Genomic DNA, 18,308 nt, shown 5'->3' on the forward strand with positions numbered 1-18,308 from the left:
CTTTTCTCCTCTCCTCATCTCCACCTCTTCTTCTCACCTCTCCTTCAAGTGACTGTCTGTTTTCAGCTCTGCAGTGTGTTTGCCTTTATAGGAATTTGCGAGTTTAGTGCATGGTTGACGTGTCTGAGTGTGTGTGTGTGTGTGTGTGTGTGTGTGTGTGTGTGTGTGTGTGTGTGTGTGTGTGTGTGTGTGTGTGTGTGTGTGTGTGTGTGTGTGTGTGTGTGTGTGTGTGTGTGTGTGTGTGTGTGTGTGTGTGTGTGTGTGTGTGTGTGTGTGTGTGTGTGTGCCTCTTGTGGGCCTCTTCCTGAGCCTCATGACCTCTGTTACAGTTCTGTGATTGCTGGCTTTTCCCTCGACTCCCAACACTTTGGATCAGAGTTCAGTTCCCATCATAAAGTTTGTGTTTAGATCCTCTCGACTTAAAACGTTCTCTTGTTGCTATAACTTGTTGATGAAAGGTTTATCCTTCTGCTGTAGTTTGAAGGATGTCTGCGTCTCTCTCTGTTTCACTACTGTTCAGACAGAATGGACGGTGAACACCACACACCTGTACCTGTCTACAGTGACAGTATCACCTGTACCTGTCTACAGTGACAGTATCACCTGTATCTGTCTACAGTGACAGTATCACCTGTACCTGTCTACAGTGACAGTATCACCTGTACCTGTCTACAGTGACAGTATCACCTGTATCTGTCTACAGTGACAGTATCACCTGTCTACAGTGACAGTATCACCTGTACCTGTCTACAGTGACAGTATCACCTGTACCTGTCTACAGTGACAGTATCACCTGTATCTGTCTACAGTGACAGTATCACCTGTACCTGTCTACAGTGACAGTATCACCTGTCACCTGTATCTGTCTACAGTGACAGTATCACCTGTACCTGTCTACAGTGACAGTATCACCTGTATCTGTCTACAGTGACAGTATCACCTGTACCTGTCTACAGTGACAGTATCACCTGTATCTGTCTACAGTGACAGTATCACCTGTACCTGTCTACAGTGACAGTATCACCTGTACTGTCTGTGACAGTATCACCTGTACCTGTCTACAGTGACAGTATCACCTGTACCTGTCTACAGTGACAGTATCACAGTGACAGTATCACCTGTATCTGTCTACAGTGACAGTATCACCTGTACCTGTCTACAGTGACAGTATCACCTGTACCTGTCTACAGTGACAGTATCACCTGTATCTGTCTACAGTGACAGTATCACCTGTACCTGTCTACAGTGACAGTATCACCTGTCTACATGCTGACATGTTTCCTTTCTCTCCTCAGGCCTTTGGGAACGCTAAGACGGCCCACAACAACAACTCCAGCCGCTTCGGCAAGTTCATCCAGGTCAACTACCAGGAGAGTGGCACTGTCAGAGGGTGAGACACACACACACACACACACACACACACACACACACACACACACACACACACACACACACACACACACACACACATAAAACACACATGGAAATCGGTGTGATGATTCACACACGTACAGATGTTGTTTGGTGGAGAGGTAACATTTAATCACTTAAAAATGATGACTGAAGCATTACTCAATACTTAGAATGTATCAGTCAAAGCCAGTTGGTTCTTGAGAAACTTGCAAGCAAGATTTAAAAAAACAATTCCTACCTGGAAACCAGCTCAGTGTTGCCAACTCTTAGCCAGCAGCTATATCTCTAAACGTTGCTAGATCTACCTAGGAAGTTGGCAAGTTGAGGCCAATTGAAATGATTTGGAAGGGCTTATTACAGTACTGCCACAGCCACAAATACCAGATTTGATTTATTGATTGCTGACAGAGAATTAAAGAGAATTTAAACAAAAATAACCCCAACAAATAAAATAAATTGAATAAAAGTACCAACAGAGCTTAAAGGATTTTGTAAAAAATATCTGCTGATTAATATTCTACATTGGCCACATTAAAACATAGCGATAAATCAACCATGTATAAGCTGCATTTTGACATACTTTGCCATCCTCAGTTAACATGTGATGAAGAAGCATTCATTGGATATTGATTGCAAATGTATATCCGTCCTTTCTTCATGTGAGAGAGGCACAATAATTACACAACTCATCCCTGTATGTTGTTTACTTAATATCAGTTGATTTTATAATCAGAGCTGCAACAGTTTTTTTCTTCTAACACGGCTGTTTTGACTTTTGTGTGTATGTTTTATTTTTATTCTCAGAGCCTATGTGGAGAAGTACCTGCTAGAGAAATCCCGACTGGTGTACCAGGAACACAATGAGAGGTGAGCAGAGATATCACCTGAGAATTCATCAGCATTAATTTGGATTATGGCCTGCACATTCTAGCTTTTAGATTTGACTCTGGTGCCTTATCAGCTTCACACTTTTCAATTTCTACCTTCTTTTTGAAACGTGATCATTTTAAGATCATGTTAATAAAATCTTGTTGGAGCAGAAAGCCAAAAATCGTTTTAAATCAATCTGCTCCTTTACCATAATACAATTTTTTCACTTCAATTTTCTAAAAGATTAGAATAATGAACCTTCAGGAACCCGGGCGCAGCCATAAATATGAAAGGAGAAAATTTTGAGCCTTATTCCCACTTCTTTGAGAGATAATATGTCAAATCCATATATCTGCTCTGATTTGTTCTTTGACTGTGAAACTTAATACTAAAATAGCCGTCATTTCCTCTGCAAGCTGATAATATAGATCAGGTGTCCCTCTGACAGAGGCCTCTGCCCTTTGCTTTCTGAGTTAACACTGCAACTCTCAGGTTTCCCTCCGAGTTTGGTCATTTATACAAACACGACACAAGAGTTTATTAACTCTAATTACACATCTGAACTATTTTGGAAAAAAAGGTTCTGAACTATTCAATTACCATTATTCAAATACTTTTTTTGAAACGGTTTCACTGTCTGTTCTCACTTCTTGTTTTCTCTTTCACACAGTAGCAGACACTGTGTTTGAATTGCCTACACACACACTCTCACACACACAGACATACATAAACACATGCAAAGGAATTTCCACCTGTACATACAACCCTAAAACTTCTCCTCTCAGACAACACACACCCTCTCTTCTCAGCTCAGTATCTCTCCTAGGTGACGGATAAAAAACAGAAATCCCAGGTCCCACCAGTGTAATATCTTTGTGAGGGAAGTAAAAAAGAAAAAGTAAAACCCTCCACCGGTCATCTAATCCCTCTCACCCTGATTGGCCTCTGGGTTTCTATTTCACCGTGATGACAGGCCCTGGCGGCCATATTGATAGGGTAGAAACTGAAGACAGGACCCCCCAGACGGCTCAGACCTGAAGCAGAGAGGTGGGGTGGGGGGGGGCAGATGAACTGCAAACTATCTTAAATCTTAACTCCAGTTTCATGACAGGTCGCCTCTGTACGACCTCAGAGTGAGAACATAAAAGAAGATGCCGTCGTGCTTTACGACTCTGCTGTGACTTCACAAAGCCACCGTGGTTCTGTCTGAAATTATTAGTAGTATGGTTTTAGGTTTAGGTTTGTTTGTATGTTGTTTTATTAGCTCCCCAGGACAATTACACACATTGCACATCCCTGCCCATCTTCCCTCTAAATAGACACTTAACACTTTAATAACAGACTTATTTTCAACCTACTCTAATATTGTTTGTTTAAAAAATCTTATTTTTATTCATAATTATGACTTCTACTATTGCACTGTGACAAAACATACTTAATACATTAAAAAAAACTTTTTAGATTCTGAGTCACTGGACACTTGGAAAGCTCACTTGGAAGAAAAAAAGAAAAAAATGAAAACCAAAAAAATATCAAATAAATAATTTGACAATTTGGGAAGTTAGTTTATTCCATCTTCTTGCCAAGAGTAACATCTGTACGATAAATGTGACCACCAGCTAGGTTAGCTTAGCACAAAGACTGGGAGCAGGTGGAAACAGCTAGCATGGCTCTGGTGATGGTTACTGTTTAAATCGGGCCTCTGTACAGGTCAGCTAAAAAATCCTTCTTGGGGTCCAGGGCACTGGTTTTAGTTCAGCATGCATGTCGGTAATGGCTGTGCTCAGATAAATAACAAGTGACCCTCGCCCTGAAAAAAGACTGTAATCATCAAGAAACCTGATCTTCACGTGTCAGTGTTTACTGCTGTGACTGCTAGTAAATGTTACTGTAGCTTTATTTTATTATTTATCTAAATGTTTGTAGTCAATGGAGGTAATGAAAAAATGATGCTTTTTTAACATTTTCAGGAGGATTATAGAAATGAAGTTCTATTTGTTAGAGAGTTGGTAGAAACATTACCTTGAAGTTAATTTGAGGTCATATTTTGAAGCTCAAAGTGGCTTTGTTAACAGTAGAAGCTGTCACAGTTGTGAAAATCATAAAACTACTCATAGAGAAATAGTTCATAAGCGTCTTAACAGTGGAGCAGTACTCGTACTACGTCTCAGTTACAGATCAGGATTCTTTAATATCCTTTCTGGTCTTTTTAACTTTCGCCCACCCCATCAGGCACTAAGTGTCCCCGTGCAGAACAGTGAAGCTCAATTCCAGATGTAATAAAATCACATCTGGGGTGCGTTGGCCGAAGCCGCAGCCTTTTGTCACAGTTGCACAAGTCCTAACCTCCGGCCCACACACACCACACTGACGCATTGTTTGACTTGAAATGTGAGCCCGTATGGGGAGGAGAGGTGTGACCTATTTATTACATGCTGCAGGTTTGAGTTGTGACATACTGTAGTTTGCAGATGGAGGGTTTTTTCCACTGTACTCTACTCCAAACCTCTGAATGGAGTCTCTGAATGGAGTCTTCATCCTGTGGCGTCGTTTCAGCGGAGCGAGGAGATACCAAAGCTGCTGTCCTCAGTTCACCTCAGAGGGAATTTAACAATACGGGAAAAGTGTTTTAATGTGTTGAAGAATCATCACTTCTAACTTGTGTGTGTGTGTGTGTGTGTGTGTCTGTAGGAACTACCATGTTTTCTACTACCTGTTGGCCGGAGCCAGCGAGGAGGAGAGGAAGTCCTTTCACCTGCTGAAACCTGAGGAATACCACTACCTCAACCAGGTCGGCGCACACACACGAATGTAGAAAACAAAGAATGCAGTGCATGCAGGAATATAAAAAAACAAACTCCACATTGATATATTTATGCAATTATGTTGTGTTGCCTGTTAAGTGATTAAAATCCTGTTACTGCCACCACCAAAGACAGAAAAAAAGCAGGAAAATATTGTATATTATTGTGATTCTCAGAGTTAGATTTAATGGCTGCAAATTGCGGCCTGGCTCTTTAAAAATGACTCAATTTCATTGTTTTATGCACAATTTAATTATGCAAGGTTGCTCTTTGTGTAACTACTTGTTCGAATTAACCTTTTGTTTAACCAGAAAATATATTTTTATTTTTTTGTCGGGGACAAAATATGATATAACAAAAAGACACTTATGTTATAACTGTGTGTCTTTACTTCAATGTGGTGGTGTGGTGGCGTCATCCGTCAGCACTTACTCATGATGATGAACAAAGTTATTAAATCAAAAGCCATTTCACGTCAGCAGATTGTAGGGCCATATGATACTGTGATCCTGTAAGTCGCTTTGGATAAAAGCGTCTGCTAAATGACTGTAATGTAATGTAATGTAATGACAGTAGGAGTAACAAGGTGTTTCAGATATACTGAGAATTTAAATTATTTTTCCCAATGTTTTTAGAAATTTATAAAAACAATCTGAGCCTTTCTGTTTCATAAACAAGCACTTTAGTGAATGTGCACAATTGCCCTTGCAGCTTGTTTAGCGGCAGCAGGTTACAGCGTACTTTATTTGTTGTCCCAGTTAGTCACACAAACATGGGAAAATAGGGTCCGGAAATTTTGTTCCCAGATTTAAACTCAAATTTATTCAGCTTAAAGCATCAAAAAAAAAATAATCTTGAGAATAAAGGCAGAATACCAAACGTAGATTTAGTGTGTAGCTAAGAGAAACATTCACATTTTAGGAAAGTGCTCCTAAGTGGCAATGAGCATTTTCTCTCTTCACAAATGTAGAACATCCATCCCAAAAATGCAAGAAAAGTCTGTTATATTAACAAAAACTAAGCATGAAAGCGCCTTTTAGAGAGATTAATGGACACCATGAAGATGACGATAGAACATTTGGGCATCTCCCTATCCGACTTTCCTCTCTGTTGGATCTTATTCCCTCATTTATCAAAACTGGATCGCTTCTCAACGCTGTGAAGTGTTGATTGCAGCAGCTCAAAAAATGTCCACCCTGCATGTGTGAGTGTGTGTCATATTTGTGTGAGTGTGTGGCTGGGTGTGTTTACGTGCTTGTGTACATGCCAAAAATCCTCCATATGTGTGGAACGTTTGCAGTACATCTGTGTGTGTTGGCAGCAGATGTGTGAGGATTCATATTCCCTCTTCTCATGGCAGCACACTAAGGAGGCAACACAAAAAAAAAACCTTTGTTCATCTCTTTTCCCCAAAAAAGTAACAGTTTTTTTTTTCCATCCCCTTAATCCCCACGACAACAAACCCCCCCCTTTGTCCCTCATCCTCATCTTCTGCTGCCGACTGCCTGTTACTATGCAGCCCTGTTTCCATGGCAACTGCAATACTCAAGAGTTAATCTGGCGCTGACTTGCTCTCGTGCGGAGGGCGCCGGGGGTCGCGTGTGTTTGTGCGCACACACGTTTGTGTGAGCGTGTGCACGACACACAGCGAGCCTTCTGTCTGACAACACACACACACACACACACACACACACACACACACACACACACACACACACACACACACACACACACACACACACACACACACAAACACTCCTAACACACATGGTGTCACAGAGGAACAAAATGATTATCCATATTTATCTCTCTCCTCTCTTAGAGATGGATTTTGTTAATCTGTGTCTGTCAGCCTCTCAGTGGTGGATAGTATTTTTCTCCAGTAGGCTATTGTTATTCTAAAGTAATCAATATCTTTTAATAATAGTAATAATAATAATAATTATAAACTGTAAATGACTAAATGAAAGGGGTTGCTTATTGTGATGATCCTACAGAGAATTATCACCTGAATCTGCAGCTCCCTTTGTCTTTTCAGACCTTTATAGTCAGTTTCAGTTCAATGTTTAGCTGTTCAACTCACAACTTTACTGTTTTACTTCACATTCATAGCTTTCATATGTATCTTTAAGTCATTTTGGCTGCAGCAGGCAGCTTTTTTCAGGCCAAAATCACGCCACCTACGCACCAATCCGCATAAAATTTCGTGGTGCATGTACACGAGTGCTTGAATTTTATTTTACTTTTACTTAAGAGGTAAAAAGTTCACTGCATAGATTTAACTGTGTGCATATCTATTCTACCAGTTTGAGCTTTTTCATACTTCCAGCACCTTATTAAAAATAAATCCAGGTGAAGCGTTGGTTATCCTGGATTTACTTCTACCTAAGAGGGAAATATTGTACTTTCCACTCTACCACATTTATTTGACAGTGAAAATGACACATTGTTACAAATTAAACTACCGAGTAGGTTATAGAAGTGAAAATGATCTCAAGCTTGACCAGCTAAAACAATAAAATGCTACTTCCACAATATAATTAATAACAACAATTTAATTATTACAGGTTAATAATTCTGTACTTTAATTCAGTAAGATTTTTTTTTATTGTTTATTGCTTCTTTTACTTAAGTGACAGATCTGAATATTTAGTGTACCTAGTGTAAAAAAAAGTCAGTTATGTCGTTGCGGTTTCTGAAATTTAAACAAGTCGTACCCTCCACCATCATGGATTCAGTTACTGCCGCTCTGGAGAAGTGTGTGTGTGCGTGTCTGTTAGGGTGTGTGTGTGTGTGTGAGGATTACTCATTTGTTTCCTCACATATTTAACAGCATGTGTCATCTTTCTCCAGTTGTGTGCGTTTTATATGGTGTGTAATTCCTGCCTTCTTAACCCGCTCTGCCTTGCTTCCAGATGACAAAGAAATCGCACAAACTCCACTGGGACAATTACTATGAGAGCGATCTGGTCAGTATCATGTGGATGACGAGATGTTTGTGTGCGTCTGTGCTCGTTGGGTGTGTCGTGGTTCTCTGGTGTTTTTTGGGGGCCAGTCTCGGTCTTGTTCTCTCTCTCGCCGCCGTCCAAACACGCCTGCTTCTCACTGAAATGGAATAAAGATGGAGGCGACCTGAACTGACCTCAGCTGGTCAAGCTTCATAATGAAAAATGTTTAAAGGGATACCTTTAATGTATGGACTTTACTGTAGTTGATAGTTTTTTTTTAAAGAAGATGTTTGTGTACATTTAAAGAAGGTGTCACAAATTCAGTATCTCATTTAAAGTGAGGTGTGATTTGACACTGAAAAAATGATGTAATGTACTGTAAGTTCTGTTTTAAAAAAGATTAAAAATAGAGAAATCTCCCTGTAAATTAAGGTACTTTTATATTCTAGAAGATAAACACTGATAGACCAAATAAAAGTCAAACATAAAGGAATCCCTTTAATCAAATTTTTGGCTTTGGACGCTTTGCTGCCGGGTGATTGGATGATTCAACAAACCTGGAAACCGACATCTTTAAAGGGAAGGTTCAGGATTTTACCTTCTAAATTTTAATTTATTATCTGATTCCCACATTTTGAAAATTAAATTAAAATAGCAACATTCAACAGCATACTGTTAAAATCAACATGAAAGGGGAACATGAAAATATAGAGCGTTATATATAAATGTTTAAATGTTTATAAATGTGTTCACAGGCATAATGAGTGGTCCTACAGGCACTGACAGTTGCAAATCAATCAATCAAACCTTTTCTTATAAGTCAGTGATGATCACTATTAAATGTTTTTATCCAGTACAGATTTTTGAGAATAATAATGTAAAACTGTTAAAAAACATGAACACATAATGTAAACAAACCATAAAGACTATATCAAAAGTTATAATCCTCCTCTTGTGTTTTGCCAGTTGAATACTTTAAATGTGAGCTGGCAGCAGTAAGAAAATGTGCTTTTTGAATTAGCAGTAAATACATGAGTGTGAAGCTTTGATCAATGAAATACAAGCACTGGATTACACTCATGCATCAATATGCAATTAGAATCCTGCACAGGAATGGCGGACCATGCCACTTGAAATGAAATAGGCGTGATTAAAGAATTGTAATATAAAAAATGCCTGTTGCTGACCATAAATATAGTCAAAAACAGGCTATGAATTTATACAATATTATAGATCATAGCATGAATAGTTACCACAAATATGTGTACCAGGAAAAGTCATTTTTACAGCTGACAAAACTTTAAAAATAAATGGAACGATAATGGAAATGTAATCATCCAGGATCTTCACAAAAGCCATAATTATTTATTTAAAGAATCATTTTTTACGCTTTTTCAATAGTGATCCTGAAACTTCCCTCTAAGTGTGTGGTCTGATTTTTCAGTGTGTGTGTGTGTGTGTGTGTGTTTTGCCGGACTCTGAGCCTGCCACTGTCTTGCCAGTCTCCACCTGAAGTGAGTAATGTTTGGTCAGTGGGATTTGTTTCTGTGTGGTTAAGGGATTCAGTATCTCCTAATAGGAGATTGTGTTACTCTGACTTTGCCGGCGAGCAAACACTTGACATGAGAGTCGGTTAATATAAATACGACTCGTTTCATCCCTCTTGACTTTGGCTCGTTGTTTCCCCACTCACATTTTTTAAACTGTTACTTCATCCAGGAAAGGTTGTATGAGGACACTCTCTTTTTTCAGAACTTATTGTTAGTACTTTTAACCAGTTAAATCTGTTTTTTTAATATCAAATTCTCCCCTCCTATGTGCTTGAAAAGGCATGTGGCCATTTTGGATCCCCAGTAGCTTGGATGTATTCCAGCGTCACAGCAAAATATGTGTAGTAATGTTTCCTGTCTATGCTTTTTCAAATTTCGCCTGCAGAACAAATCTCCACCAATAGCAGTAGCATGTTTATAGGCAAACCAAACATTTATTTAAAAGTGGATTTTGCGAGTGATTTGAGAAGTTAACATTATTTATACTAAGCTTTAAAAATGTTTTTAAGGGTTGCCATCTAAAACAATTGTAGTTTCAGTGAATCAGATCAGAAGCTACAACACTACAAACATGTTATAGGCAGACTACAAGGGAGGAAGAAAGATTTTCAGTTGACTATTTTTTGAAAGAATACTTTAGCATTTTGGAAAATATATACTATTGTAACTCTCATATTACGTGTTTTCTTTTCTTTTCAAGAGTGAAGATTGACATCAATGCATTCAGTCAGGATGTGTTTAGCCTAGCTTAGCATAAAGACAGCTAGCATGGCTCTCTCTTAAACAACCACACCTATTACAATTAAAGCCGCCTTATTCACACACTGTATGTAGTTTGAATACATAGACAAAGATGTGAGGAGACCATTTCTGGTTTTGGAGTTACTTGGTCACCTTTAACCCACGCTAAAGCCAAATATGCTGCACAGTAGCAACGAGCAGATAGATTAACTGTTGTTCATCTAGAAATGGAGCATATAACTCACTATAAATCTCACATTTATGTTTTTTAACTTTCTTCTGTTCATGTTATTGTGCTCTAGTTGTGAGCTAGGCTAGCTGCTTCCACGGTCTTTATGCTAAGCTAGGCTAACCAGGCCCTGATTCTCACATATTCTTCACTTGCACCATAATCCTTTTCGTGTTAAATTGTTTCATTCAACTGTAGAGATTTTTTATCTTCTACTTTATTTGACTTTATATATTTCTACTTTATGTGGTTTTATATCACCCTGTTTTTTATTATGAAGCCGTTTTCTTTCTTAATTAAAGCACTTTGAATTTTATTATCGTTAAAAGCTGCTACACTACACAAATAAATGTGCCTCGCCTTAAAAAAAGGACAGGAGATTGTTATTGATCTTCTCATCTCACTCTCGCAAAGGAAGCAAAAAGAGCATATATCCCAAAAATGCTGAACTACTCCTTTAACTTTAAGGACTCTCTCTCTCTCTCGACTCTTTCTTCCCTTGGCTCCTCACTCTCATACTTTCCCTTACACAACTGTTTGCTGACGAACTGTCTCCCTTAAGGGTCAGTCAATGACCTCATCAGTCTGTGACCCCGCCGTCCAAGGAGATGATGTCACCGTCTTGACAAACCCTCACACACACACACAGAGAAAGAGAGAGAGCAGCTCTTGACAGCTGTCTGAGCATCTGACCAGCCCCTTGGGCCTATTTAACCTTTGACCATTGGTCAACATGCGGGGGGCACGCTGCAGTGAATAGAGACACCCGGTGCTTTAAACAGTGACAAGTGTATACACATTCCAGATGTCTGGAGACAAAAATAGAAAATAACCAGAGTGATTTTATAAAAAAAACAAGTATTTCACTAAAGATCCCAAAGACCAAACATTTTCTGGATGTTTGCGTTTGATGTGTGCAGTTTGGGTGTTTGGTGCTGGGCCTCTGTGGCTGTGTTTTTTTGTTGTTTTTTTGCATTCTGTGCCTGTTTGGGTGTCTTTGGTTTCTGGTCGTGTGGAATGTCTAGTGACGGGGTGGCATGTTGTTTTTGGCCCCAAAACCGACCGGTTGCCTCGACGACATAAATCATGATTAAGTCATGGTAAGTAGCAGGAAAGCCTCCACTGGATGCACATATAACACTTCTAAACTGGATCCATGAGCGATCTGGTGAAAAGTGCTGCGTCAGCTCTGGGCTCCTGGCTTGACTCGATTAAGTGGTGTAAGCCTGCACCGGGTAGTGTTGCAACTGGCAAAACATTATGATTTCTAAGTTGTCAGTGAGAAAAGGGTTCTTTGTTTGAAATAAGTTGTTTATTAATCATCCCGTCGCTGCGCTCAAAAGCTAAATTTTTGGGGTTTTCGACCAAAGCATTCCCTTCGCAACCTGCCAAAATTTGATCTCTTTATTTTCTCAATTTCTTTCACTGTATCACATTGTACTGCTTGGGCGCTGAGGTCTAACATACCCGTCAATTTCAAAAAACTGTCTTTTTACCGTGTCTCGCCATAGCTCAATAGGCCTCAAAAACCCGACTTGTTGCAATTGGAAAAAATCGCTGATCGTTGGCTCTTCAGCTCCTGACGAGTTGTGAGCCAAAGTAAAACAATGGAGAGGCAGAGGAGGAAATGGATTATGGGTTGCTGTGTCTCCTCTCGCTGGCCGGTCGCTGTGGTATGTGCTAATTACAGCCTGAGAGAGGCTCGCTGCTGGAGCAGAGACATGCTGACCGATCGGAGGGCCTGAGGAGACACACACACACACACACACACACACACACACACACACACACACACACACACACACACACACACACACACACACACACACACACACACACACACACACACATTCATCACCGTAAACATACACGTCCTCGCTCTCTCCATCCTTTACTACCACTGTATGATGTCAGCATCCCCCTCTTAAATCGAAATTCACTCATCAGCTCTTTTCTGTGTGAAAATTTGTTAATAAAAAATAATTTCGTTCTTTTCTGACATCGCAACGTGCCGATCACTTCAAAGCGAACGAACCATTTGATTGATTAATCACTGTCGTCTGCTGAGCTGAGTCAGACGACCATGACAACATCTAGTCTGCGGTAATCAGTTTAGTTTCTACGCGGTGGTCTTATCCATTAAAGATGTGGCCTTTGCTGCCGGAGGAGCGCGGTGTGGACTCAAGTCACATGACTTCGACTTTTGTCATCAATCTGAATCTGACTTAAGTCTCAATTTGAGAAAATCCAAAAGAAGAACAACTCGACTTTGATTCTGAAAACAATGACTCGTGACTTTGACTTTGGCCTTTTTAATTTGGAACGACATTTGATGTCAAAATCAGAAAAGAGATGAGGAGTTTTGTTTTCAAACTAAATTTTGAACAGAGCCATGTTGGTTTTTAAAAAGCTGACTTTTCAAAATGAAACGGATCACTTTCGCTAATTATGTTAAAAATAAAGGATTAATGATAAGTGTGTTTGAAAGTTTGAAATGCTTTGAAATCACTTAATATTTTTTTTAATTAAAAGGAATTCATTTTGGTGAAGGGCTCATGATGACTTGCTTAGGACTAGAAAGACTTGACTCAGGCCTTGTTTGTTTTGACATGAGACTTAAGTTTTACTTGTGATTTTGTTTTACAGTTTATCTATTCATTTTTTTTTCAGGTGCAACAACTTCCTCTAATGTTATCAGAGTTCATCTTTATTTCCGACAAAGTGAAGCATATGAAATACTGTGGGAATCTATGCTCAGTCACACATATACACACTAATTTAGTTTAGATAGATACATCTATGAGTGCAATAGAATAGTTTTCTATATGACAGTTATCAAGCAGTTTTTAGTTAAGGTTACGTGTATATACATTAATAATCCTTTGTGATGCTAATGTCTCTCTCTGTCTTCCTCTCTTCTTCTTGTGTTTGTGTGTTTCGACCTGACACCAGCAGGACTGCTTCACAGTGGAAGGAGAGGATCTGAAACATGACTTTGAGCGTCTGCAGCTGGCGATGGAGATGGTCGGCTTCTTACCCACCACACGCAAACAGTAAGACGAGCGATATGTTAGTAATATGAACGTGTAAATGATCACAAAACCTCAGCCCTGTCTGTTAGAAACACAAAACATTTTACATTTCTGTTATTCTCACATACTGTGAGAAAAGTGAAGCCAATCTGGAAGTGCCTTAAACCTGCATTCTTTCTAATGGCCATCAGGGGGCGACTCCTCTGGTTGCAAACGGAAGTCTGATTGTATAGAAGTCTATGAGAAAATGACTCTACTTCTCTCTTGATTTATTCCCTCAGTAAACATTGTAAATATGAGTTTATGGTCTCAATCTCTAGTTTCAAGTCTTCTTCAATACAGCATGATGTTCATTTAGTAAATTATGCTCCCATTTAGAGTCAAACGGACTCTAAAGCAGGGTATGCTTTAAGGGCTACCTTGTGATTGGCTACCACGGCATTGTCCAGTCTTACAACTTCAACCCTTTCACATTGTGTTTTCACTTCATGAAAGTTAAATACATTACAATACGTTTTAGTCACCTAAAAATGGCTTATTCAGCGTTCGGTTGAATTTAGCTCCACCAGACAAAATGACAGACAAAACCGACAAAATGACGTAGTTGCGGCTTCAAGCATCAATCCTCAAACCAATTGGTGATGTCAGGTTAACTACATTTAATTCTTATATACAGTCTATGTTTTTAACAATCGAACATAAGAGTGGTATTGATCTTCTCATCTGACTCTCGGCAGGAGAGCAAATAATCGTATTTTCCATTCCATGAGGTCATTGCACTATTGTGAATTGAAGGCATCAGTCAGGAAGCTTTGTAAAGTCAGATTCTTAGAAGTGCACAGCTTTCATAAAAAAAATTACTAATAAAACGGACATTCAGATCATTTTCCATGCACTTTGAAAAGTATTTAAAGATGAATATTTAATCAGTTTTTATTTTTTACATCAGTTTACTCTAAGTATTGCATGATGACAAGTGTCCTCTGAGCATAGAATCTCTTTATTCATCGTAAAACAAGCTCAATAAAACCATAGCTTAGTTGCCCCAAAATAATTTATATATATATTAACAATGGGTATCTTTGTTCTCCTCTGTCAGGATTTTCTCCCTGCTGTCAGCAATCCTCCACCTGGGAAACATCCGCTACAAGAAGAAGACCTACAGGGACGACTCCATCGACATCTGCAACCCAGAGGTCCTGCCCATCGTCTCAGAGCTGCTAGAGGTGAGCGGCATGACGCAGCCTTTTCATGCTATTCAAGTTCAAGTGTCGGCATCAGCATTTTCTGAGACAGAAATATTCTTTTTTTTGCAAGATATAATTTATTTTGAATGATATTCCAGTTTTCATAAAAAAAAAATCCAATATAAAAAGCCACAGAGTCAGAAAACTGCTTTTTGTCTCGCCGACTTGATGCTGAAATGCAATACTCTAAATACTTTGAAGGATCATAAAAATGAAGAAGTGAAGCAGGGCTTTACCACAGGACTTGTTTGTTCTCCCTAAATACTTTCTTTGCCGTGCCGTCTCCCAAAGTTATTCCATTACAAACCCACTGGAGATACTTAAACCTCCATACGGACTTAGTGAACTTCAAATACAAGGAGCATCTATTTGAGCGAATGAGTTTTCATTGTGCTGTGTTTGGGTTTTTTTAAACACACTGAGACAACGTGATTCCTATTTCCAGAGTTTACCTCCCATGTGTGGGCTTTAGAGGAAAATAAATCCTTTCAGAGAGCTGAGGACTCTCTGCGTTGAAGCACAGCTTGTTGTGACAGCGGAAGTTAAGAGGTGCTTCAGGTCCCAAAGAGCCATCCAACCGTCCAGGGCTTCCACAAAGTAGTGTTTGTGTTGAGGCTGTTTTCAGACCTCTTGTGCTGACGAGCTGCTGCGTAGACGGGATTACCCACCAGAAACACGGGTCCACCTGCATTGTTAGTCAGTGGAAATGAGCGTACATTTCTACACTGTTTATTTGTTGAAATGTGATGGGAAATAAAAAATATTTTTAAATAATAACTACTGTATGTCCCTCCCATCCTACCTTAATAAAATAGAACATTTTAAAAGAATTAAATTAAATTAAAAGGTAATTTAATTAAAGTGTAATAATAAAAATGAATAGAAACGATAAAATAAAAATAAAATAAATTAGTAAGTAAACATTTGGTTGCGTGTATATATATATATATATATATATGTATTTACACATGTATATATATTTATATATACACACAAATATATATAAATGTCAATAATGTTATGGTGAAATGTTTTTTTTGAACCCCAGTCACTTTCTTGTTGGATGGTCAGTGCTTTTCCAATCACCTCCTGCACAATACAAGCTTCAAGTTTCTTGACTGATAGCATGTTTGCAAGCAGATTAGATATCTCTGTCTCTATAATAAGTCTTCTGGTTTCAACAACAACATTATGATCAAACTGTAGGAGTAAAACTTTCTCATAGACTTCAGTGTCTGTCCATTGGAAACAATCTCATGCCGGTTCTTTGTCATATTTTTGTAACCTCATTTTTGTTATATTTTTTGTTGTATTATTAACTAAACTAAAAAGCAGTTTTTGAGGATTTGCTCTATGCATACTCTGTAGTAATTATCCAAAGTACACTAATCATTCTGGTCTGTAGGTTCAGACTCTTAGTGGTCCACATGAAGACGATGAGAGACGTGGAAAAACATTTCCTGGCCTGGGTTAACTTGCCACACAGCGTTTATAAATTGATGATGTGCTGAATTTGAGTTCATTCTTGACACTGAGTGCAGACCACACACACACGCACACACACACACACACACACACACACACACACACACACACACACACACACACACACACACACACACACACACACACACACACACACACACACACACACACACACACACTCGTCAGTGTGCACTGTGAGGACAGCTCAAACATGCTGTTCTGATTTACCTTGGGATGGAGGACTGGTGGCCCTTCCCAGTCCCTGTTACAAAGTCCAACGATTAGCCGGATGTGCTTGTTGAGTCGCTGACAAAACAATGTCCGAAATGTGCCGGAGACTCCTGTCAACAGCACAGCAGGGATGTTATGACTGGAGAACCTGCCAGGGTTCCCCTTCAGCATCCAGAAACACAGTCTCTTTGACTCTCCAGAGGGCCGGAGTGGCTCAGCCACATGTCGGCCACATGCTCCGGGGTTAGTGTTTTAAGTTTAAGTTTATTTGGATGTCTGTGAGTTGGTGCAATGGCTATTTGTCCCTGGGAACATATAAAACATTCTTAACGGGAAGAAGAAGACAGAAGAAGCTTAATGAAACCAAAGAAACAAAGAGTCTCTCTCTGTCCCAATTTAAATTGGCAAGATTCCTTCTGCCTCATATTTCTTTTTTTTGGTGGGACAAAGGACGGACAAGCAATGGGAAATGAGTGTTATTTAATGTGAGGATTGGAATGGACGGTGGGATGATTAAAAAAAGATGTGATGGTTTCGTTTGTTGCATGCAGCAACTGTTAATAAATGGGGTTTCCCAGGAAATAATTGTATAATTTCTGACTTACCTTAGTGAAAACTTTTGGGAAATTGGCTTAAATGGTTTAGCTATTCCTCTAATTTAATTGTAATTTGACAGAAAAAACATGTACTTACTATGATTTCCTAAGTTAGTACCTTTTCATTGTTGTTTTTATTTAAATTGCTCAATTCTAAGAGAGCAAGAGAAGTAATTAGCATTTAAGTTTTATTGGGATGCATGACTTTAGACCCTTTGCCTTTGAGAATCTGCCAAATGGTTTCATGTGAGTCGAGCAGAGCTGGATTTTTTCAAGGGAAAGCTCATCTAAAGTGCACAAACTGGCTCAGAGTTTCTTAATTTACATGAATAAACATTATAATCTGTTCGTTCTTCACTTAAAATAAAATTTCAGACAAGATGGGATGAAAACTACTACTCTGACTGTGGCGATGGTACACTTATGTGAAGCTTTCACAGCTAGCTCTGAGGAGGAGAACTGATTGGCACAGGTGTGGACTGATGAATGAATAGGATTGAAAGCTGGACGGGACTTCCTGTTTCCTGTGGATGTGGAACTGGAAGAGGAAGTAGAGCTCGTAGGAGCTGACAGGCGACTGACTGGATCCTCTGAGCCGTAGAGTTGAGTGATTGGAGTTAACCAGAAACATTCCTGTGCAAACTGGTAATCGGCCCAGAGAGAGTAGCTTACTGTGAGAACAAATCCCACTAAAGCTGGAATTTGTTGATGGTATTTTAATGCTAAAAACATTATGTTGAAACATATTTGTTTGAGCCTGCAGCCACGGCAGTCCAAAGACGTTATTCATTTATCGGAATCTGACATAGGCCAGTACATTTTTATAAAATCCTGTCAGATTTCAGTTTTAATGTCCTTATAAGTAGCCATACAGTGATGTTTTTCAATCTTTTAAGCCCTTTTTTTAAAGATAAAGTAAAGCTCCCTTATCTCTCTGATAATCCCAGCCTTCTAGGACATTTATCTCATGAATATTTAATGTCAATGTTATTGGTTTCCACTGTCTCTTCTGTTTTGTTTTGTAAAGAAACAAACAAAAAAGTATATTTAGAGCTTCTTGAATTATTGAATACTATAACCAGTTGGCAGTTGAATGAAAAAAACTAAATATGAAGGCAGTGGCTGTGAGTGAGAACAACTAACAGCCTTAATGACCAATGCT

At 39.1% G+C, this 18,308-nt stretch overlaps 1 protein-coding gene across 1 annotated transcript in view; it reads left to right on the forward strand.

Moving 5' to 3' along the window:
- The window catches only part of LOC129107814 (unconventional myosin-IXAb-like), a 140,894-nt gene that overhangs the window by 64,916 nt on the left and 57,670 nt on the right, over positions 1 to 18,308 (forward strand). The window contains 5 exon segments of the mRNA XM_054619374.1: positions 1,296 to 1,390; positions 2,218 to 2,280; positions 4,975 to 5,074; positions 13,508 to 13,608; positions 14,687 to 14,813. Of these exon segments, the coding sequence (XP_054475349.1) occupies positions 1,296 to 1,390; positions 2,218 to 2,280; positions 4,975 to 5,074; positions 13,508 to 13,608; positions 14,687 to 14,813 (486 nt within the window).

This window comes from Anoplopoma fimbria, chromosome 19 (genome assembly GCF_027596085.1).
Source record: "Anoplopoma fimbria isolate UVic2021 breed Golden Eagle Sablefish chromosome 19, Afim_UVic_2022, whole genome shotgun sequence".
NCBI classification, from domain to species: Eukaryota; Metazoa; Chordata; class Actinopteri; order Perciformes; family Anoplopomatidae; genus Anoplopoma; species Anoplopoma fimbria.